Source organism: Eleutherodactylus coqui, chromosome 2 (assembly GCF_035609145.1).
Source record: "Eleutherodactylus coqui strain aEleCoq1 chromosome 2, aEleCoq1.hap1, whole genome shotgun sequence".
NCBI lineage: Eukaryota > Metazoa > Chordata > Amphibia > Anura > Eleutherodactylidae > Eleutherodactylus > Eleutherodactylus coqui.
In genome coordinates, this window is record NC_089838.1 from 289,546,441 (window position 1) to 289,570,390 (window position 23,950).

At 41.6% G+C, this 23,950-nt stretch overlaps 1 protein-coding gene across 1 annotated transcript in view; it reads right to left on the reverse strand.

Annotated features, from left to right (window-relative positions):
* ADGRL1 (adhesion G protein-coupled receptor L1) overlaps nucleotides 1–23,950 on the reverse strand; it is a 469,522-nt gene that overhangs the window by 42,688 nt on the left and 402,884 nt on the right. Inside the window, exon 7 of the mRNA XM_066593211.1 lies at nucleotides 7,461–8,279. Within this exon, the coding sequence (XP_066449308.1) occupies nucleotides 7,461–8,279 (819 nt within the window). The remainder of the gene's footprint in view (nucleotides 1–7,460; nucleotides 8,280–23,950) is intronic.

A 23,950-nucleotide genomic window follows, 5' to 3' on the forward strand; every position in this document is an offset into this window, starting at 1 on the left:
GGGGGATGTGGATGGAATGGGAAAAATGTAAAAAAGTAATTATGGCATTTTTTTAATTAAAAAAAAAAATCACCAAATGTTTGTGTTTTTCAAATTACTAATATTGGCTGACATATCTGAGCTAGCGGCAGGACTGGTGTATGACAACATTAGAGCATTGCACAAGCGAGTGATCCCTGTGTTTGGCTGAGCGGCGCTCAAGAACCAATCAGAGCCATCGCTTCCTGGAGGTGGGATTTATAAATCCTGTAACCAGGAAGTGATCTTCTGTAGGCGGCCGAGGACTGCAAGAAGCGCATGGAGCTCCGGAGAGCAAAGGGAGGGACCTGGACCGAGCCTGCTAGGTATTGTATCCCATTTTTGCAATGTAATGCAGCTAGGTCTTATTTTCGAGGTAGGAGTTATATTTCAAGCCTTCCCAAAAATCCCAGTATGTGTATTTTTTTTCTAAGTTTGTTTTTTTAAAATAAACTTTTATACATTTATTTCATTATTTCTTTAGTCCCACCAGGAGATGTCACAATGCAATCACTTGATCGCACTTATACTGAAGAGCGTGAAACTGACAGGCTGCTGCCGGTACCATGACCTGTTAGGGCTAGGGCCTTAGCAGGCCTTTGTTAGGCTCTCAGGTGCCAGGGCAACAAATTGGCAACCATGATTGTGTTCACAGGAAAATTGGAAGCCCCACCCTCTGCCTAATTGGCTACATAATGCAGTCATTATTGACTATGGCATAAAGGAGTGACTAGAGTCAGGATCCGTGAGAACCCTGGCCGTTATAGGGCGTGCCAACTGTTAATGAACATTGGGCTCTGGCAGGGACTCCACAGACACACAGCGATACTATGTCATGAAGGCTTAAGGGGTCATTTAATCCTCTGATAGCCAATTATTCTTACAATGACTAGTATAAATGGGCCTGTAATCTATAAGTAGCTACCATCTTTCCTGCTATGAGCAGGAAGTTTCAACCGTTGTCAGACATTTATGGACTGCGAGAAGCTGAATTTGGTCACTTCGTCACATCAAACAATTACTAAATAACACTGCTTCTTCTTTCTCTCCTCTCACTAAGTCTGGCCAGTCTTTTATATGTTATATACGTCTGGCTGGATAAATTATCTTCTTGAGGAGAGCAGCAAGTTGACATATAGAGTCATATATAGGCAATGCAATGCTCCCTGGGAAAAAAATATGTAAATATGGGGTGGAAAAGCACCTCCACAGCACCACCTATTGGATGGTGGCTTCCTTATATGTCAATGTTCAAACTTTCAACAGGCCTTTTCAGCATGACTAAGGATTAGGGATGAGTGAGTATACTCGCTAAGGCACTACTCGCTCGAGTAATGTGCCTTAGACGAGTATCTCCCTGCTCGTCCCTAAAGATTCGGGGGCCGGCGCAGCTGACAGGTGAGTAGCTGATTTCAGAAGATATAGCACTCACCTCCCAAGTCTTCGCACTGTCAGCACATCCCAACACCCTGTGCCCAGCGGCCTCTAGTGAGCACCGCGCTGCTGTGCCGTCACCTGACCAGCGGGGCTCACTACAAGCTGAGATGTGCTGACAGCATGAGGTCTGTGGAAGTGAGGGGAGTGCTACATCTGCTGAAATAAGCTGATTTCGAGTCAAAATCTGCACCAATGGTGCAGACTTCAAAACTGTTTTGGATGCAGAAATGCTGCAGAATTTGCCACCGAATTTTCCGAACCTTTTCCGTTACGTGTAAAAATACCCTAAACTAGTTGTCTGGTCTAGAAAACTCATTTTAAGGGCTTATGCAGATGACCATATATCGTCCAAGTATTCACGCCCGGCTGATATACAGTGTCCCTCTCTGCAGGGGGAGGAGGCTGGAAGAGTTGGAAGCAGTGCTCTGAGCTCCGGCCCCATCTCTCCACCCCCTTCTCCGCCCCTCGGCACTATTTGCAATGGGAGGGCCGGGACGGGGGCAGAGCTAAGTCCTGGAATTAGCTCCGCCCCCTCTCATTGCACATAGTGGAGAGGGTGCGGGAGCTCAGTGCACTGCTCCAGTCTCTTCCAGCCTCCTCCCCCTGCAGAAAAGGATGCCGTATATCGGCCGGGCGTGAAAACGCGGCCGATATACTGTTGTCTGAATAAGCCCTTAAATATTATTTTAGGGTGTTGTGAGTTTGGGATCTCCAACAATTAGTTTTAGCATGTGAGCACACAAAAATCGCCAGAAACTGTCACGTCTGGTGGCGCTATGCTGGTCAATGGGCGCTATGTAATACTTCATATCCCCTGCCGTGGCGCTTCAGAAAAATGTTACTTTTGTTACAATCAATTCTGCTTTGTTTATGTAAACACAGGGGTTTGTTTACTCAGATGGACAGTCAGGGCTTTTTTATCTTTTTACGTATGCGTGAAAATCGAGCGTAAAAATTGCAAAAACACATGAAATTTGCAAGAAAATCGCACAAAAAAAAAATCAGACCTTTTTTAGGCTTTGCAATCACCTGTGTGAATACAACCTAAAGGCCTTTTATAGAGGCTTACAAATGACTGAACAGGGCAGCAATACTCATTTGTCAGCTGATTGCATTTTTATGGCCTGTCAGCAGCAGGTCTCCCTGTGTGAGCAGGCTATGTGCTGCCTACAATAGGCAAACTGTATTAATTCCTGGTGGAGGCATTAGGAAAACCAGGCCGCGAGCTACACCAATGGATGGAGTGATACTTTAGTTGATATGTCTGACATGTTATACAGACAACATATCCGTCCATGGTAATAAATCTACCGTTAGTTACAAATATATTAGGCGTTTAGTAAAATTCTTCCCAGCGGATCGTTATTGGGGGCCGTGCACATGATAATCTGGCTACAAATGGCGGATAACCCGATGGAATTAATTAAAGTCAATAGATTCTGATGGGCGTTGTCCGGGTGCCCTTATTTTATTTTTTTTGTTCCTATGATATAACAAAAAAACCTGAAATTTCATCAGAGGTCTAAAGAGAGGCTAGGGCAGGGTTCACAGGAGCCAATCGTTTAGGTATGTTTCTGTATCAAAGATATTAAATGATAACGGACTTTTCAAACATCTCGTGCTCAGGTGAAAACTAGCAAAAGTGCAAATCATTTTATTTACCCAAAATGATTTTTTTTTTCAGATGCAAAATCACTCTAAAGTGCTGACCACTAGGGGGCATTCTTCCTTGTAATTTGCTATCCACAGCCTGTTGTCATGTGGGGTGTGTCTCTAGTAACTGAGACACTAATGGATAACAGGAAGTGGGGGAGGCTGTGTCTCATGCTGCCCATAGACGTCTATTGAGAAGAGAGGGGAAGGAGGAGGAGGAAGAAAGAAAGAGAAGCGAAGAGACTCACACAAATGTGTTGCTGCAGCATTGTAAGTGATTCACTGTCTTACGGTATGTTCACTCATAGTGGATTTTGGGGAGAATCCACACCAAAATCCACAGCATATTTTGCACTGTAAATTTTGTTGTGGATTCATACCAGAATACACGTCATGTGGTTCAGATTTTGACGCAGATCTGTAGCTGATTTCCCCATTTCAATGGAAGGGGTGAAGTTTACTGTAAATCCATGTCAAAATCTGCACCAATGGTGCATTTGTTACACAGAACCTGACACAGATTTTAGTGCAGATATTCCAATGCAGAAAACGTGCACCAATTCTGCTATGTTTGAACAAAGCCATACAGCTAGTGAAATCACATCTACACTGCTCAGTACTGCTGTACACTGTCCTACATGATGCGGTTATTTCCCTACGTGTGTTACAGACAGGGAGCAGAATGCCATTTTCTCTGTGCGCAGTGTATAGAAGACATCATAGCAGCTAGTCTACACCCACCAACTCAGGGACAACTGAAAATCCCAGATCCAGTCTGCAGAAGAGAAAACTAGTAATAAATGCAGGATAACAAGTCCTGTCATGGCCAGAAATAGTGTTATGTGGCAGCTCGTTCTGAAAAGTCAGGTACGCTTGAAGAGCGAAAGAAGTCTAGATTGCAAGCCGCAATTACATTTTTTTTTTTAACAACAGCAAATTGTAGATTGTATGTTTTTGTGAAGAGTAACAGCATTGACTATTGTTCTTACACACTCCTATTGTCCTTCATGTGTTTTCTTCAATTTATTATACAGAATTGAATCCTTCCCTGTACAAAGCAAAGATCCAGAGTTGTACAGTTGTCCATTACTTGAAAACAGGGCATTGACAGACGAAACCTTTAAACGCTATGAACGTCCCCGGAACCAGGGAAGGTTGACAGCTGTAAGATAATATTTGTTTAACAATGCCACGGGAGCGCATGTCTTTCAGATTGGGCTATACTAGAACAATAGGTCAGGTTTATTTCTTTACGGCTGAAGGACTCAAGGGCAGTACAGGGGCACAGAGGATTCAGGATGCAGGCAGAAGTTTAGCAAATCAATCAGACAGTTCCCCGAGCATAACATGAATCTGTTATCTGTAACTAACATCCTTTCCATGTACACAATGAAAATACAAGTTGAGCATATACAGTACATATAAAAAGGCTCCGTAACACTTTATTATATTTACTGCCATGATCCAAAAATCCACAAAATGTGGACTTTTATTTTGATGGAGGCAATCCTCATTTGGCTTCGACTCGATGACAGGCTTTACTGGATAGAGTCTCGATAGTAGTAACGTTCTGACAATACTGGCAGCTTGCCATCCTGCCGCATAGGCAGGTCAACCTGCCATTTTTTTTAGGTCATCCAGAGTTGGGATCATGGGAGCTAGTATTCTTCTATGGACCGTAGACTTCATGTCTAGTAATACTATTGAAGGACGTCAGCCCAAAAGGGATCATAAAATAGAAGAAAAAGTACTTTCAAAGATTTGGGAAATCTATTAGAATATTTAAAGATGTATCCCTGAATATCAATAATGTCTAGAAATAAGAAGAATTTTGGGTTTGGACATCTACAGCTATCAATAACATAGAAATATGCCTTACTCAAGGCCCTTCTTCGATCTACTGTATAAGCCATAGTTGGAGGCTTCACTGGAATAACTGGTGGCTTTTCATCAATGCTAATATCAATTATGGACAACATAGATGGAAGAGGCCTGTAACTATGTACAGGTATGGATGGTGTTTGAAGAGTTGTCTTTTCTAATGCATGGAAACTCCTAAACAACTGCCGAATTTTAGTCGTAGGCCTTGTTCACACGGCAGATTTTGCCATGGATTATGCGGCATGGATTGCTTGGCAAGTCAATGTACTTTTTTAATCCCATGACTTTCAATGGAAATCAATAGTTTATACAGCATGGATTTTTTTTGGCATGCAGATCTGCAACTGCTGCATTGGCAATTCCATCCACCATCCACATCAGCCAAGGATTTTTCTGATGCGGATGGCGGTCGTGTCCACATACCCGTAGCTGTTAAATCCTAGACAAATCCTTGTATTATGACATAACAATACGTTTGATGTTACAGCAAGCTTTCAAAACTACTTTTTTTCATCAGGCTTATGTTGCCTGATGAAGTCATCTAAAGAAGCCTGATGAAGAAACCTAAGTAGTTTGGAAAGCTTGCTGCGGCATCATTACTCCTTGTTAGCCATTGAAAGGTATCATATCTACAAGTTTATCTTACTGAGAACAGTCACATTTTGTTGTACTGGCTATCTCAATACAAAACAATATTTTTTGAGGCTACTTTTGAGTTCCTAAATGTCTTCTGTTGAGTTTGGCATGGATTCTGACCATACGGTCATGGAGAGAAAGAGGTTACAGAATAAAAAGGAAACGATGAGTAAAAAGCCACACAAATCACGATTCCACTGAAAAGCTCATGTGTTCTATGTCGAAACCTATTTGATAGGATCAACACACTGGAGTTGATATCAGATGCGTACTGGCAGAACCTGGTGATTTTGGCGGCTCCTGCAGATCATCTAATGTTTAGGCCCAATGTCCAAATCCGTGCAGACGATTCGCAGTTCAAGACACCCATAGGAAGACATGGGTGTCTGCAGCAGAACTAAAGCATGCAAATTTGTTTTGCGGACCTTTTGGTCCATTGCTCCATTTTGCTGTGGTTTCCGCACACATGGCTTCCATTGAAGTCAATGGAAGCTGTCCAATCTGCGGCCTGTCTGCTTCCGCACACATCCACAGTGAAGACCTGGACAGGTAAGCACTGTCCTCAGCCATGGGCAGGGTCAGATTCCGATGCGGGCTCCCACAAATGCGGATTCTGACCCACCCATGGACATGAGGCCTTACTAGGGCCTCCCAACTCTTCCCGGTGGATTTCAACTGCCTGATCCTTTTGTTCTTAGGGAGATAAACCACTGCCAGAGATGTCTGACAGCAACTTTCTCATCTCTCTACATTCGGAGCACATGTATACTCAGCCAAGCTTATATGTTGATGTCGAAAGACCAAGCTGGCATCCAAGTGAGCGTGCAGCGGGCAGTTATGTGTATGGACACTGGTGAGCTTACAAGACCGATATGAAGAGAATATAGCGATCCCTGGTGAATTTCTTTCGCTGTCTAACAAAATAGTGGTTCTCCAGGGTCAACATTTTTAGACTCAGTAACCTTCAGAGCACTTTTCATTTTTAGTCCGAGAAGGAAAAATCACCTGTGACCACTCCATTTAATTTCGGTAGACGCAAGGACGGGTAATGCAGCTCTACAGTGCAAAGACCTTACCAAACTACTCCTCTGATCTTTGCAGAGCCCGGAAGATCAGATACGGTGGAGGAGTAAGATATATGGTGCTTTCAGCTTTAGTGAAATTCAGTGGTGTTGAGCTTTAAATGTGCACATCATCTACTGTTTATCGACATCCAGTACTGTTTCTTGCAAAGACCCCAACTTACCAAGCGAAGCTATATACAGCGCAGCAGCTGTGAAGTATCATGCTAAGATAGAAAATGACTCTTGCCGTCATAGAAAGCCCTTTTTTCCTTTGTAGCTTCTTTTCTACCAGGAATGTACATGAACTTTATCAATCGTTTTATCGTCTCTGTACTTTTTTCTCTTGTCTATTTTTTACATCTATCTTTTGACCACACTGTTATACCTTATTCCAACTGTGATGAAACAAAAGGCTTTTAGAAATACTGAATTACTAAGACCTTTCTATTCCAATTTCTCTATAATATTTTCCTATGAATAGGCCCTAAGATCGGTACAATACTCTGGAGGAAATGGTTTTAAATCCCCATTAAAGGTGTCTCAGGAGGTCAGAGTGTTGCTTTATGTCTTGGATCCGATTCTGGTTACATCTAAATAGGGTGTTAAGTTTTAGGTCCTTTCTAGACCTTTTTGGTACTTATTATCTGATAATACTGTATATTTTCTATAGCATATTTTATACTCATAACAGGATATCATGCTAGACTTTCATGATCTTTCATCAATATGTAAAGTTTCCCACTTGACTTAAACAATTTCCCCCAAACTAACCTTCTGCTGGGTCCGGAGGGCCAAACCTCAATGCATAACGCACAAGAAAGTAGTTGTTCCAGACATAAAGTTGTCCATCTCTTGGGTTGTAGTCCACAGATGACACATACTGATAAGGATTGGGAAAATCCAGACCAGTAGCTCCATTCGTTCCCAATGGCTCTTCTCTATTTCGATGGGTGTTGAAGGCGTACTCTAGCCTGTTACCTGCTGACTCGTTATCATCATCCGCGTAGACCGATTTCAACACGTAAAGGACCCCACAAGCCATGAAAGCATTTGATGCTGAACGCTTATCGTATGTAGTCTCCCATGTGCCCTCAAAACGAAGAGTATATGGATTAAGCTGGGTGACCACCAGCCTCCCGCTGTTTCCTTCTGTAGCGTAGATAACCCACAAGCCATTTTCATCCACAGCCAAGTCTATATCAGTTTTACCGCCCCATCTGTACGGCGAAGTATCATGATAATTTGCTGTAGATATAATGGCCTCTCCACTCTTGATCCGTGTCCTAAGATCATATTTTACAATGTTACGTGTACGTTCTTTGTTATAAAAGGCAGCCCCGTCATATACCACAAAACCCGTTCCATCCACACGACTCGGTAGACGATACGTAGTGGTGTGTCGACCGGCAGCATAGTCCTCCCACGATGCATACTCTGTTAAAGTATCTGTACGGTATGGGATCCATGGCATAACATAGAGACGCTCTCCAGCCTGAAGGGGATCTCGACACCATGCTCCTGACTGGTGCTCAGACTCATGCGTGGAAGTGGGCTCTAAAATTTCTTGTAACATCCCCGGGCAGACGAAAACTGTGAGGAAAGGAAGAAGTGGGAAAGGACAGAGGGAGGAAGAAAGGAAATATGAAAGGAAATGATAGTAAAACAGTTGCATGAATCATGAATGATTGGCAGAAAAGCAAAAATTTGAAGAAAAAAAAAAGTACAACAATGATAAAGTGGTACATATTGGAAATAAGGAAGAAAGCCATCGAGAAGAATGACCCAAGTTAAAAACGTTAATAAAATCATCATGAAGAAATTATTGGATGAGTGATGAACAGAAAAAGTATAGAAAAAGGGAGGAAAGAGACAGGGGCAGGAGGGGAGAGAGAAAAAAAAATTGTTGTGAGCTGCGAATTCTCTCTACACCCCCTGTAATAACCCTGTGATCATAGGAGGATGAGTCTGGGGGAGTGAGAAGGGTATGACAAGGGAAGAAGATTAAGAGAGAGAATCAGAAGAGAAGACCCTCTCCTAATCTCAAAATACTTCCACACTCAACATATGCCTGTCTCAGCCTATCTGGCTTTCAGCGATACCAAAAAATGTCCCACATTTTGCCTACTTTTCGAATACCTTCTAAGAAGAAACTTTCCTTTTTTTTCGCTTTTGTCTATCGCTAAAGGATACAATGGATAAAACCAAACAATCTATGTGTTTTTATCTAGAACTATGATCCCTTTTAAGTTTCCTTCCCTTCATCATAAGCTCTACCCAACCAAAAATCTGCTACAGGACTACGGTATGTTACATCGTTGAGATCATCTAATGAGCTAATTCTAGGGTTAAGAGTTTCTATTTCACTGCCACCGTGCTTTGAAACTTTTTTTTTCCCTGTCCTCTTAGTGTCTCTTTCCCACTATCTCATAAGCAACTCTCTCTCCCCCTCCTCTTCCTCATTACTTATATCTTCTCCATCCCCACAGTAACAGAAAATGACACGTTTATTGCCATCGCAATGCTGCTAGGGGAGGGAGAAAGAAAAAAATAAAATAAAAGCTCTGAGGTCACATATCGTTCTTACAGCCAATCATGGACCATTGGTGGTTGACCTCCCCCCACTGAGGATCTCTGTTGCTGCTCAGGCTGGGATCCTGAAAGCTAATTGGGTTAGAGGGGAGCTGATTAAACAGCCATGAGGTGTGAGACGCAAGAAAGAGACCTGCTGAGTTGCATCGTGGGTAAATGAAATTGGCATCCACTATCCTGTTGGACGGAAATATTGATTAAGTAAAATAAACTCTTGCAGAAAACAAGTATCCCGTTTGGAGGAAAGTCCTGTCGTGCCAATGTGCCCCTTATATAAGGGAACCCATTAAAAGAACACCCCTTCTTATAAGTTAATCTCATGTCCCTGGAATTTAGTTTCCCAGTATAAGGTTAGTTAATTTATCACCCCAATTAACAGGACACCCGAGGAGAACGTATCACATATACACAGTAGAGCTCGAAGAATGAATTGGCCATATTCTTGGGAGTATATAATGGTGGACTCTACTGTGAGTAGGTGATGGGTTTTAATTTGGAAAAGCCAACCATGAGCTGGCTTCAGTCCTCTTTTGGATAGACTGGGGTCAAAGTAACAGCCGTCCAGTATGTCCTGACGTAAATAGCCGCGCTTATTCTGCTGTCAGTGGTCCTATAAAAGGTCCTTTATCTAATATTAAGATGGAATAAGTTTTTACACACAGGATAGAATAGTCTAAGACTTTATTCGCTGTTTTTCAATTCAATGGCTCCTCTTCCTCAAGATGGCCTGATAACTGGTGTGCTCTGTTCACTTCTACATACATTCTGGTAATTTGGCAATCCTATTTTTGGGCCTTCTGATTTTCCACTAACAATTATAACTAATAGAAAAGGAAACTATTGACTTAAGGTGGTCATACACATTATATAGACGTTGATGGTTGAACAGCTGTTGAAGAGACGATCATCTGGTGAATGATCGTTTAGCAGATGCAGTTATATACCTTTTAGTCTAGAACTTGCCAGACTTGTTCAATAACACAAGGCGAACAGACAAATCATCTTTTTGGGAAAGATCATTTGTGGACAAAAGATCTTTCTTCTGACTATTGGCGGAAAATTTTAAATTTGGCCCACTTCTTTTGAAACAATGACAGTGTGTCTTAAGTTGGTCAAAATAATTGTTCATTTTTAGGTCTCACCCGACGACCAATGGTTGAAATGGTCCATTTTTATCCACTTTAGTCTGATGTATATGACCATCTTTAGGCTGTGTTGAAATAGATAATTTTAATTTACCATTGTGGTTCTAATGTATTTTAGGGTACTTTTATACTGGCGGAGTATTGGCTGAAAAATCGCTCAAACAAGTGACTTCCCGTGATAGTTAAAGTGGGACCCAACCGGCTACTGAATGAGAAATTGCTCATTAGTTGCTAGTTGAATCGTTTCAGCTCACTGAAAGTAGGTGGGTGGATGGAAGAGATCTCCGACACTGGATGACTATCGCTCCTGTGTGAAGGCACAGTTGTGATAGTCTTTGGGACAACTGTCAGTCCTTAAACGCCTGGCAGTCGCCCCATGTAAAGGTACCCTTAGTCTCCAGTGCTTGTCTTGATGTTAAGAATGCCAGAACCCGAAAAGAAGCCTGATGCACCCTATTAGAAGTCTATGGGATCCATAAAGATTCATTGGGATCCTTTCAAATACGGTTCCGTCACAACTGACATGGTTCCACTACAAATGGAAACCATTACAGAAGTGTGAATAGAGCCGTATATGGGACATTATATGTCACTCATAGGTGGTCCTAATTCCTAACAAAACATTTTTAGATTCTATAGACCTGTCTGGCGCTATCCTAAATTTAAATTACTTTTATGTGTAATGTTACAAAAACATCAGGTTATTGTTTGCTTCGGTCACAGTGGACATCTGGCATGCTACATAACACTTTATGCTTGGTAGCAACCGATAAACAGGGTTCCTCTGTTATGGGTCAGAGAACAATCTAGGATAGAGCTTGACAGATATGTTTTCCTAGTTGGAATACAGCACACAATGTTGCATGATGTTACATCCCATAGGAATGGGAATCAAAGAATGGATACAGCTTAATGCATCTATGACTTGGTAGCTATGTTGGGTTGCATTGAGATGCGATTGTGAATTGGCCTTTCCAGTGCATGAATATAAAGGTCTCATGTTGGAACGTGAGTTGAATAACACACTTGAATTATGCGGCTCTAGCCTAAGGTCTATATGACATTTTAGCACTCTTTGTCTTTTTTTTTGTCTATGAGCACACTTTGGAGTGTGAGGGTGATAAGATACCCTGCAGCCATTTGGGTCATGCGAATGATGACAACAGTTGAAAGGAATTGATTTGGTTGGCAGGGATAGAGCACTCTTACTCCACCTGGGTCATGCGAATGATGACCGCAATAGACAAGTGTGTGATGATCTTGTAGGGAGCTGTGACCTGTCCATTCATGAGATTATGTTAATATGGACAGGGCTACAAGTGACGAGGCAGTGTCAAGATTTAAGAAGGTGGCGAATAAAGGGTAGCTGAAGGCTACAAATTGGTATCTCAATACTACATGGTTCTTTATACTCATAGTACATATAATGAACCATTCAATAAAATTCAGCAAAAAGGGAACACGCCATACAAGATAAAACTTAACTTTTATTATTACCATAAAAAAACAAGCAGAACAAGAAGAGGGGACCCTATTATATACCTATTATGCTGCTACTTGAGCGGAGCCACCGTCCTGAAAAGGATGACCCTACTATCTCTATCTATCTAGAGATAATGGGGTCGTCCTTATCAGGGTGGTGGCTTCGCTCAGGTATAAGCATAACAGGTGCATGATAGAATTTCCTCTCTTTTTTTTTCTCACGAGTAATAATAAAAGTTTTTTTTTCTCGTATCAAGGGTGTTCTCTTTTGCTGGATTACATAAGATATTTTTTGAACCACTAAATTCATCTGTTGGTTGCAAACTCCAATTATCAGTTTGTACTTATGATCAATCCACCATCCAACCATCAATTCTGGCCACATAAAACGCAGGCCGTTGTGTCACTATCCCATATATAAAATTAAATATATAGTTTAACAATCTGGGATGATGTCACGGAGATAAATGCAACAGGATTTGGCAAAGGTCCAATCAGTTGCTTAAGAAAGAAGAGCATTTTTGTTATTTCTGATGGAAAGGAGAAACATTTTTTTTACTTGTTCTCCTTCCCCCTTTGTTATTTCTTCCTTCCCATAAACTCCTGAGTTCAGCTATTTTGAGCTACTATGTTTATGTCTTTACAAATGGCACTAACCAGCGGCCATACCCAGTAGTCACATTACTAGCACACTGTAAAATCTTTTGTAAGTCTCAAGTGGCTATCTCTTACTTGCAGTCAGACCATACATGGCATGTCAAAGAGTCTGGGGCAGTGGGAGGTCATATTCAACATTAAAACTGACATTGCTCATTTTTTATGCCCACATTACTCTATAGCCCAATCTATAGTATGCTTCCTGGAGAGAGTAGATCACTATTCATTGCGTGGTACTTTTATGTTATTAAAAAAAAAAACTTAAGTAAAGACTTCCATTCCCTTCTGCTAATGGTTCTAAATGACTCATGCCACCTTCTTTATTCCCTGTCCTCCTTGAAGAAACTAACTTTCCTCTCGGTGAAGAAGTGTTAAAGTTTTATGAAAACAGCTTGGAATGCTACAACATAACAAAAAAGTAATGCTGAATTCACCAAATCCCCTGCTGCTCCTATGACGATGCTTCCTACACCCCCCGCCAGTCTCTGTATGACATCATCGCTGGAGCCGGGTGAACAGAGACCAACGGAGGACCAAGGAAGCATTGGCGGAGGACTGGTAAGTTAAGCATTACTTTTTCCTATTTTATACCATTCTAAGCTGTTTTTTTCAATTTGGTGACTGAACAACACCCTAAGACTGAACTGTTAAGATTGTCTTCCACCTTCAGCTTGCTTCTCCCTGCATGAAAAACACAATCATAACTTTGTTTGCCTTTGGTCTACAGCCATAAAGCTAGCTATAAACATGAGATACATGCAAGCAGATCCGAAAATGGTGGGATCTGTAGACAATTTCAAGTTTATGGTAGGCTACAGACAATGGATCACTGACAGACCCCACCAAAAAGGTCCGCATTTGGCAATAAATACAATGTCTCATGTCTATGGGCAGCTTTAAAGCTAATGCACACAATTGTATTATGGATCTTTATAACCTCCAAGCCATATGAAGCCATAATTTAGGCACACATAGACTTCTTTGGGGCCCTATTCTGATTTCTCATGGAGGCATACAATGGGTGTTTTGTCAGATTTTATATAAATCCAACAGAAGGCAATGCCCCTACACAGTTTTGCCTCACTACAGTTCTCTATAGCTGCCTCACTACCCAAATTTGTGCCGATTGGTAATGCTCTACAACTGTGGCCTAAAGTATTGCCCCATAACTATGCTTCACTACTTCTCTCCAAAGCAGCTACTACGATTCTCTATAACTGCACCTTGCTGTATTATACCTACGCTACAGTATATTTCGTCAACCGCTCTCCATAGTAGACTATTAGAAATTAAATGCTGAATATAGCGTCTTAGGGAAGTGGAGGACGCCTTCTTAAGAACCAAGTTTTCATATAACTTTGTATTATTGCAACTCTACTCTTGGGTGTTGGGTGATCATGAAAGTGCATTTATATAAACATTTATATATGTAACTACTTCTAGAAGACCTCCTTTGGGGCAGTGAGGGGCTAGTAATATAGTTTTAGGTAATTTATATTGCAGCAACAAAGATACCATCAGTGAACCCGTGTTAGAAGAACATACCCCTAAAGAGCTCACAGCCCCAGCATGCCCCTTCCCATAAATAAGCTTCCCGTTATAAGAACACCCCATCAATCTGTATGTTTCATAGTATATTTGCTCATTTTACAAGCACTGCGACTGAACTGCATATTTTGTGGGTAAAAACATTTCCTTTCCAAAGAAATAAATCCATTTGCTTTGCATGCAAACGGAATAGAATGAATGGAAATGTATGACCAAACGTACTTAAATCTCATACACTTGTTTATTATTGTTTAGTTGGATTTAATATACAAATATATTGTTTATAGGGGGTCATTTAGGTCAATTATGGTCAAGGGTTAAAGGGGTTGTTCAGTTGCAAACTACTGATGGCCTATCCTTAAGATAGATCATCATTAGTAGATCGGTAGGGTCCGCGGCACAGGATCCCCGCTGATAAGTTGTTTTCTGGGTTGGTATGCAAAGTTCCTATTGCAATGAATTGGTGAAATACCAAGCCTGGCCACTGCAGTAAGAACAGAGCTGTCTGCTTCCTGCAGAAATCATCTCAGTGCATGAGCACACTGGCCTTGCACCAGCTGATCAGAGGGCAGCATACCACTATCGATCTACTATTGATGACCTACCCTAAGCATAGGCCATTGATAGTTTACAACTGGACAACCCCATTAAATACTGCCAGACAACACATAGCCAATTTGTGTCTTTCCTACTTGACTACACCGGAAGGATTTATTTAATATTTCTTTGACTATTATCATCTTGACCATTTTAAGAGTAACTCTATCTGACTTTGTTGACCTTTTTTGGTTTCTACCGAGCTAGGAGGAAGTCGTAAAAAATGGCTGTCAATCTTTGATATGGTCTCACCAGAAGACAAGTAAGAGATCTCATCATCTCACTACATTTTGCCGTATTGTAGTCAACCAAGAACACTACTTGCCTGCCTTGAGTTGGATAAGATCCTAATCAAAGACTGCCCTAAGAAGTTGAAAGAAAGACTGTTGCCTATTCCTAGTATGAGCACACCATTAACAAAACCAAGGAGCTTTGTTACCTAGCCTCAAATTGACCTTGCCTATAAACCGTGAACAATGAGCTCAGTTGACTATCTCAAGATGGACCACGGTAGAAGAACACCAAGAGCCTTCCTCCCTGTCCTTGTGTTGACCACGCAATGATGAAACCATTTTTTTGGTGTACAAACATCATAATTTTATATCCAATTAATGGCATAGAATTGCTTGTATTCTTTTTAAAGGGGTGTCCTTGTAACTGGGTTTCCTTTTATAGTAATGGGAATGACCCGGCTGCAAAAATATTCCGATAGGGGTGTTCTTGTAACAGGTTTTAGTTCAGTTAGACAGCTTACACAGCAACACAGAAAGAAAGGGAGTTAATCTCAGACACCTGTAGGGAGAAGAGTGAAGTCAGAGAGATAGTGCGTGTTGTACGGTGGTGTGGTATCCGCCTGCTCACAAAGGAAGTCGTTAGAAGTGACAAAAGCCTATAATGTAAAGACAACTTTGTCACCAATTCATGAGATGTTGGGTGGAGACTTGTGGAGTTTGTCCCTCCCCCACAGAGGGACACAAACAGAGGGGATTTAGGAGTCACCTATATGGGGAGGTAGATGTTTATTACATGGAGCAACATGGGACATATAAGAAGAAAGATACTGAACAATGAACTAAACTAAAAGAATTTTAACATGGAACACAGTCTACACAGAGGAGGTAAATGAGCTGGTAAGGCTGGACTTAAAGGGAGAGAGTACGTTGATCAATGGCAATTTTCGGGAAAAGTTATATGGCATTAAAGATGAATTATAGGGAAGGATCATATGGAGTAATAGGAGGAGTAATAAGGAAGGATTACTGAAGGTAATAGGAAATATAGGGAACATTTATAGGGATTGATAAGAGGAGTTTTGGATATAGGTTGGGGTTATATAGAATAGAAAGAGGAGATAGAGGGAGGGGTTATATCAAGTAATAGTAGTAGTTATAGAGAGATGTTATGTGGGGTAATAAGACATATGGGGAGGAGTTATATTGAATAATGGGAGGAGTTATAGGGAGTGGTTATATACCATAATAGGGGAATATACAGGAAGAGGTTATATGGAGTAATAGGAGGCTATATAGGGGTAGGCAATATAGAGTTAACATTCTAGGAAGAGGTTATATGGAGCAATAGGAGGCATTAAAGGTTGGATGGAGTAACTAAAGTTATGCTGGTTTTGGATGGCTTTAATACAATTACATTTTACCAACTGTATTGCGGTATAGACGTCCACGGTTCTACAGAACCATATATACAGCAATATAGGGTTCTATGGTAATTGCAGCGGGGGAAGTGCCGGAGGGTCTGGGTATTGCAATTGTACTATCAATTTTAGAATGTGGCCATAAGCGCTGCGGAATAAGTTGGCGCTATACAAATAAAGATTATTATTATTATTATTATATTATGGCTGTCTAAATACGGGCTTATAGGGAGAGGCTATATGGAGTAATAGGGGGAGATATAAGTTAGGTAATATATTGTATTAGGAGGGAATATGGGGGTGGAGGGTGTAAAGAGTAATAAGAGGAGATATAGAGAGAGTTATATGGAGTAATAAGAAGTGATATAGGCCGATATAGAATACAGTATATGGAATAATAGGAGGAGATAATGGGGGGAATTACATGGAGTAATAGGAGGAGATATGGGAAGGTTATATGGAGTAATAGGAGGTGATATAGGGTGATATAGAATAGGGTATATAGAGTAATATGAGATATAGGAGAGGTTGTATGGAGTAAGAAGAGGAGAAATAGGAGTGTTTATATAGAGTAAAAGGAGTACATATAGGGAAGGATATATGGAGTAATAGAAGTAGATATAGCAGAGGTTATGTGGAGTAATAGGGGTGTTAATATGGAGTAATAGGAGGAGGTTATATGGAATAATAGAAGTAGTTATAGGAGAGATTATATAGAGTAATAGGCAGAAATATAAGGGAGGTTATATGAAGTAAGAGATATAGGGGCAGGTTACAGGAGGTAATTGATATAGGTAATAGGAGTCTATGTAGGGGAAGGTTTAATGGAGTAACAGGAGGAGATATAGTAGAAGGTTAAATAAAATAAAAAATATATAAGGATATATGATATGCAGTAATTGGAGGTGATATAGGGGAAAGGTTATATGGAGTAATTGGGTGATATAAAGTAATAGCCAGAGAATAAGGGGAGATATCGTGTAGGGGGAGGTTGTTTGGAGTAATAGTAGGAGTTATAGTGGAAATGATGTATGGAGTAATAGGAGGAGATATAGGTGAGGTTATATGGAGTAATATGAAATAAACTGAGAGAGCATATGGAGTAAAAGGAGTATATATAGGTGAGGTTATATGGAGTAATAGGAGAAGATATAGGGAAGTTATATGGAGTAATAGGGGGAGATATAGGAGCTAATATATGAAGTAATAGGAGATATAGGAACGGTTATATGGAGTAATAGGAGCAGATATAGGGGAAGGTACATGGGGAAATAGGAGGAGATATAGGAGCTATTATATGGAGTAATAGGAGGAGATATAGGGGAGGTTATATGGAGTAATAGGAGGAGATATAGGGGAGCTTATATGGAGTAATAGGAGGAGATATAGGAACAGTTATATGGAGTAATAGGAGAAGATATAGGGGAGGTTATATGGAGTAATAGGAGCAGATATAGGGGAAGGTTTATGGGGTAATAGGAGGAGATATAGCAGAGGTCATATAGAGTAATAGGAGGAGATATAGGGACAGTTATATGGAGTAAAAGGAGGAGATATAGGAAGGGTTACATGGAGTAATAGAAGGAGATATAGGAATGGTTATATGGAGTAATAGGGGGAGATATAGTGGAGGTTACATGGAGTAATAAGAGGAGATATAGGTGCGGTTATATGAAGTAATAGAAGGGGATATATAGGAACGGTTATATGGAGTAATAGGAGGAGATATAGGGGAGACTATATGGGGTAATAGGAGGAGATATAGGGTAAGGTTATATGGAGTAATAGAAGGAGATATAGGGAGAGGTTATATGAAGTAATAGGAGGAGATATAGGGGAGGTTATATGGAGTAATAGGAGGAGATATAGGGGAGGTTATATAAAGTAATAGGAGGAGATATAGGGGAGGTCGTATAGAGTAATAGGAGGAGATATAGGGGATGTCATATAAAGTAATAGGAAGAGATATAGGGGAGGTTATATGGAGTAATAGGAGGAGATATAGGGGAGGTTATACGGAGTAATAGGAGGAGATATAGGGGAGGTCATATAGAGTAATAGGAGGAGATATAGGGGAGGTTATATGGGGTAATAGGAGGAGATATAGGGGGGGTCATATAGAGTAATAGGAGGAGATATAGGGGAGGTTATATAGAGCAATAGGAGGAGATATAGGGGAGGTCGAATAGAGTAATAGGAGGAGATATAGGGGAGGTTATATGGAGTAATAGGAGGAGATATAGGGGAGGTTATATGGAGTAATAGGAGGAGATATAGGGGGTCATATAGAGTAATAGGAGAAGATATAGGGGAGGTTATATGGAGTAATAGGAGGAGATATAGGGGAGGTTATATGGAGTAATAGGAGGAGATATAGGGGAGGTTATATGGAGTAATAGGAGGAGATATAGGGGGGGTCATATAGAGTAATAGGAGAAGATATTGGGGAGGTTATATGGAGGAACAGAAAGAAGTGGTATAATTATAATAGGAGTCAGATTGGAAACAGATGAGGAGCTTTAGTACTATAAAACAGATTATTAGAAGGGGTTATATAGAACATGTATATGGATCAACAGGGCAAAGTAAAGGTTAAACTGACCAAAAACGATGAGGTAAATAAACCAATGTTAGGCACTCTATAGAAAGGATATGTACAGAAATAGCAGAAATTTCATCTCTTAATTCCACCCACAGAGAAAGCTCCCGCCGTCGGTTTTTACTGTATCAATAGACAGGTCTGTGCACAGGCGGAAGGAGAGACCAGATTAATGGCGTTAGTAATCAGAGTGCGGCACAGAGCGGAGAGATGAGAGGTTAATCATCACCACGGGGGTGCTGTATCTTATCAGCGAACACCACAATCCAATCCCCCCTGTATCCTGATCTCTCACCATTACCCCCACCCCCACCCCCAAATCCTCAGGGAGCAGCCAGACCCTCCGAAAATGTACTACGGAGCCGACAGAAGCTGCCTCGTGTGTGGAAGAGACACACATGTCTGCACGGACGCGGTCCGCACGCCGTGCCTTCTGCGGACAGACACCATGTACATTTTACACAAGGGGCTGCTGCGGAGCTGCCTTTATAACCTTCCCTGACAGATGTGTATAAACGCTGCGAGGGAGAAGGCGTTCCCTTCCTTTAAAAATTAAAAAAAAAAAGGCGGGTGAGGAGGGCAGAACGGAAATTAAAAGAAAATAAATGGTATATAATTAAATTAAGAGGGGAGAAAAGTGACAAAGAGCAGGAGAGAGAGAGGAGCGGAGGAAAGAGAGTGAAAAAGTCGGGAAAAGCTGAGGGGAATAATTGAGGTAGGCCAGGTTTCTGGAGGTTGCTATGGAAACATGAGCGGATAAGAGGAAGGGAGTGAGGAATGAAGGGAGGCTGGAGGCTGCAGAGTATTTCACCACTAAAACCTTATCTGCCACAGATCCTGCTAACTGCAGCTAAATCGTTCCCTACAAAGCTGGTCACCACTTCGCTAAACCCTCTCCCCCACCAGACATCTTATTACGTCTTCACAAACGATGTGCCAATGACCTTCTCTTCTGACAGACATCTTAAAATGGCTGCTCCTTTCCACCTTTTGCAAACTTGCGATTCCTTCTCCCCATTGCTTAAAATATTCTTTACCGCCTTAATGACTTTCTCCGCGCGAAGTTCTCCTATTCACATTTTTCTGTAGGTGAAACGCGTCTCCGACTTAATCTCATTTAGGGCTTTAGAAATGCGTGACTACCCTATAGAGTTCCTAAAATACCATCTGATCTCGCCTTTAAAAGAAATTCTCTAATCCGAACATTATAACCCTAACCCTTTACAACGCTAAATCCTCTCTCTCTCTCCATGTTGTGGGGAATTTTCAGGATTTTATAACTGGTTCAAATAAAACTCCAGCTCTTGTAATCCTTAAAAGCGAAAGGGATTAAGAGGGTAACAGGGTCAGCAAAGGGGGAACAGAGGAGGAGGGGTGGAGAGAAAAGGAAAAATTAGGATTCCAAACATTAATTATGGGCGGAATTAACGAGTCACCGTGAGGGTAACAGGAAGGGACCAATGAAAATTACCTTTTTGCTCCACTTCTATTCACGCATCAGAAAAGAAAGAGAGAGAAAAATATCAAATGAAAAAGAGGATAGGAAAAAGGAGAGAAAGATATTCATGAGTGTCATTGCCAAAACCGTCCCTCCCCACCACTTTAGGTACCACGAATCTAACCCACCCTCCACCCCAGATACCACCAACCACACAAGACAAGCTCAGAACTATATACCCAATGTGTGTTGGAGGGGAGGGGACGGGGTTCTTGGGTTCCCGGTAGAGGGTCCTGTAAAGAGAGAGAGGTGACTAGAGATGCTTAGGGGTTGGGGAACATTAGGGTCGGGAAGGATGGGTTGGATGGAAATTAAGAGTAGAACAGACTGGGAATTCGGTGAGCATGGCAAAAAAAAGGCATCACGACATGAATGGGACAGCTATGTGATAGCAAGGGTGATGTAGATTCCTCTAAAAGGTCCTGCAAAGGCATAAAGTGACATCAAATGAGAAATTAAAGACAGCGGAAAAAACAAATCGGGTGAAGAATGCTTCAAGACATACAACGAGGCTCATGGAGTCTTGGGGGTGACTTGACTACCGGTGATCTTCACCGAAACAAGAGCAACATGGAATGTGGATAGGCAATATGTCGAAGTGAAGGTGAGGAAGAATGGGAACCAAATACATAGATTTTTGAGGAAAGCCAAGACATTAGTGGATGTGGGAAGAGTAATGAAGGCAATGAGAGGTCTATATAGTGTAGGGAGGAAATGGAAGGAGATTGAAGTGGATGGAAAGAAATCTCAAGACGAAAGAACTTGACAGAATGGATGGAATGTGGCAAGAAGACATGTCCATGGTTCCCCAGGCTCTGTAAACGTAGAAAGGGAGAATTGGTCGATGGAGAAGAGGAGGCCATAGCATGAGGGTGAAGAACCAAGGGGAAGGGATTCATGATAAGGGGCAGATTCAGGGGAGACACACTCAAGGAATCTGCAATGTAAAAGTTAATATTTACAGACAAGCAAAGTTACAAACAGGCAGAGAATGTAAAATAGGCCAAGATTTAGCAAAAGGTGCTAAGGTTTTGCAGTCCTTATCTCACACCCATGAAAATAAGAATTATGGAGTGCTAAACCTTGCCACCATCTGATAACTCCAGGGCAGAAGGAATATATTGAGAGATGAAGACAAGCAGAGAGAGAGAGCGAGGAAGAAAAGGAGACAAAGCAAAAAAATCTGACTCCGAAAAAGAAGACTGAGAAATGTCATTCAGGTTGAGAGATGAGACAAATACATTGTTTATTTCAAATAAAAGAGACAGACCGAGAAAGAGAGAGACAGCTAATTTGAGGCAAGAACAAGTCAGGAGCGACAGAATGAAAATTGCTAAGAGTGAGGGACAGGCAGAAGGGAGAAAGAGACAGAGCGTGACAGCCTTGGCAGAACGTCCTGGGGATAGAAGCGTTATATTAATGAGCCAATCCTGGAAGGGAAAGGAAATAGTTAAACGTTGTAAATACACAATGCACCTTGCTTTCCCACAGGGCTCCGCATGAAGTGGAGCAAATAGCTCTGTGACTAGAAGAAAGGCCTGCAGAGCACTGCAGAGACCTGTCAGTCAGTCGGCATACCGGAGGATGTGCAGAGCGCTATGGGTGCAGAACAATATTACGCCTCTGTCCGCTCGGCGATGTAACTACAGGTCATGTGTCTACAAGTCACTGAGTAGCAATTAAAATGCATGCAAATATTCACCTTGTGGACGTGTGTGTGCAGCGAATAGCAATGTTTATCCGTAGCGGGAGATGATACTTTCTTAGATGTGCCCTGACAAGTATCAGCTCAGTGTGTTGGATGCTAATTCTGTCTTAATCCAGACGGCATATAACAATATCACTAGTCGGTAGGTGACACTGTATAGTCACGTAAGCCTCCAAGTGTCCAAGTTTGTAGCAGCGAAGCTCTATGTGCATGCAAAGCTGTATCCGTATACGTGATAGCAGAGCTCTCCATTTTAGAACAGGGCTACAATGTATTCTGCACAGACGGAATCACCAGCAAATTAGCGAAAATTGGCACAAGGATGGGTTTAGGTAATACGCAGGGTGAACAGATAGGCGCCGATGAGAACTTTGGATGGGTACGTGATACAGAAGAAAAGGATTAGGAAAGATACAATGGAAATTGATAGTTAAGATGATACATTGTTAATGTGTTCTAAAAAAACGATTTAGTGGTTGGTGATTCTATATATGATTAATGAGCAACATAAACAGGGTCAAAAGTCAGGAGTCACCCAGATATGTAGAGTATAACTAATACTCCAAGAGCATTGACCCACGTAGCGACCGCCTGCTGGCCTTAAACCACGCTGACATGTAAGTCGGTGCGGTTTTCAAATTGATTGTTCAAAATTGATTGTCAGTTGATTGTTAATGGCCACACGGTCTTGTGGGTAGCCTGTAAGACTGTCCGGCTGCTGCTACGTAAGACTGTGCACTCATATATCGTGTATTCGATTCAGTGCACCTATGGCATATATGTCACTATTCCTCCACCATTTTGTAAGCCGTCTTCTTGAATACAAACAAATAAACTTTGGTCTGGTAGGGTCTAATGTTAGGGATTTATTTTTTTGCAAAAGGGCTACTCAAAAACTTAAAGGGGTTTTCCAGGGGTATTTTATTGATCGTCAGGGATGCACCAATCAGAATACCCACCGATCTGCTGATTTAAGTGACAGCAGCGCTCTGGTGAGTGCCACTTTAGTCCATACAAAGCGCAGCGCCATACATGGTATAGTGGTTGTGCCTAGGATTGCAGCTCAGCCTGATTCACTACGTCACAAAGAGGTAGAGGCACAGAAAGAGTACAGGGACAACAGTGCTGGAAATTGAAAGCTGCAGATGATTGTGGTATTGAGAGTGGGACTGCAGCACTTGCGGGAGATGAGTGTAGAAGTACTGGACACAATAGCCTGCTGGGAAGTAGCCTGCAACTAATAAGGGGTCACTACAGAGAGCATCCAGACTGCCAGAAATGCTGCTACAGCGAGCAAGGACTGACTATTCCATGCGAGAGGGAATTGAGATCACGCACATAGATTCGGATCAGGATAGTAAGCATCTTTCCTGCATCAGGTCGTAAGTGGGGTCAGCCCCCAGGAAAAAGCCAGATGTGTGCACACATAAAATTACTATTAGGCACTGTGCATGCCTAATAAAAGCATCACATCATAGGAAAACATGGCACAGCTATTTAGGAAAAGGACAGTGACTTTGGCAAGTAACTGCACCCTTGCTCATTCCGGATTATTCCTCAGACTACTCTTTGGTTACTTGAGAACTGTGTGTGGTAAGCTGCGAATTCTGAGTTGTCACTTATCATTAAAAGGACGTTCATTCTTGTGACATCGGTCTGAGAATGGACCATAAGGCTATAGAGCAAGCAAAATCTCAATCTCACTATGGTATTAGACATTGGAGGCGATGCTCTGGGCAATGCTGTATTCTGCGATTGGAAAATGCCTCTAGGGGAAAAGGCCAGTA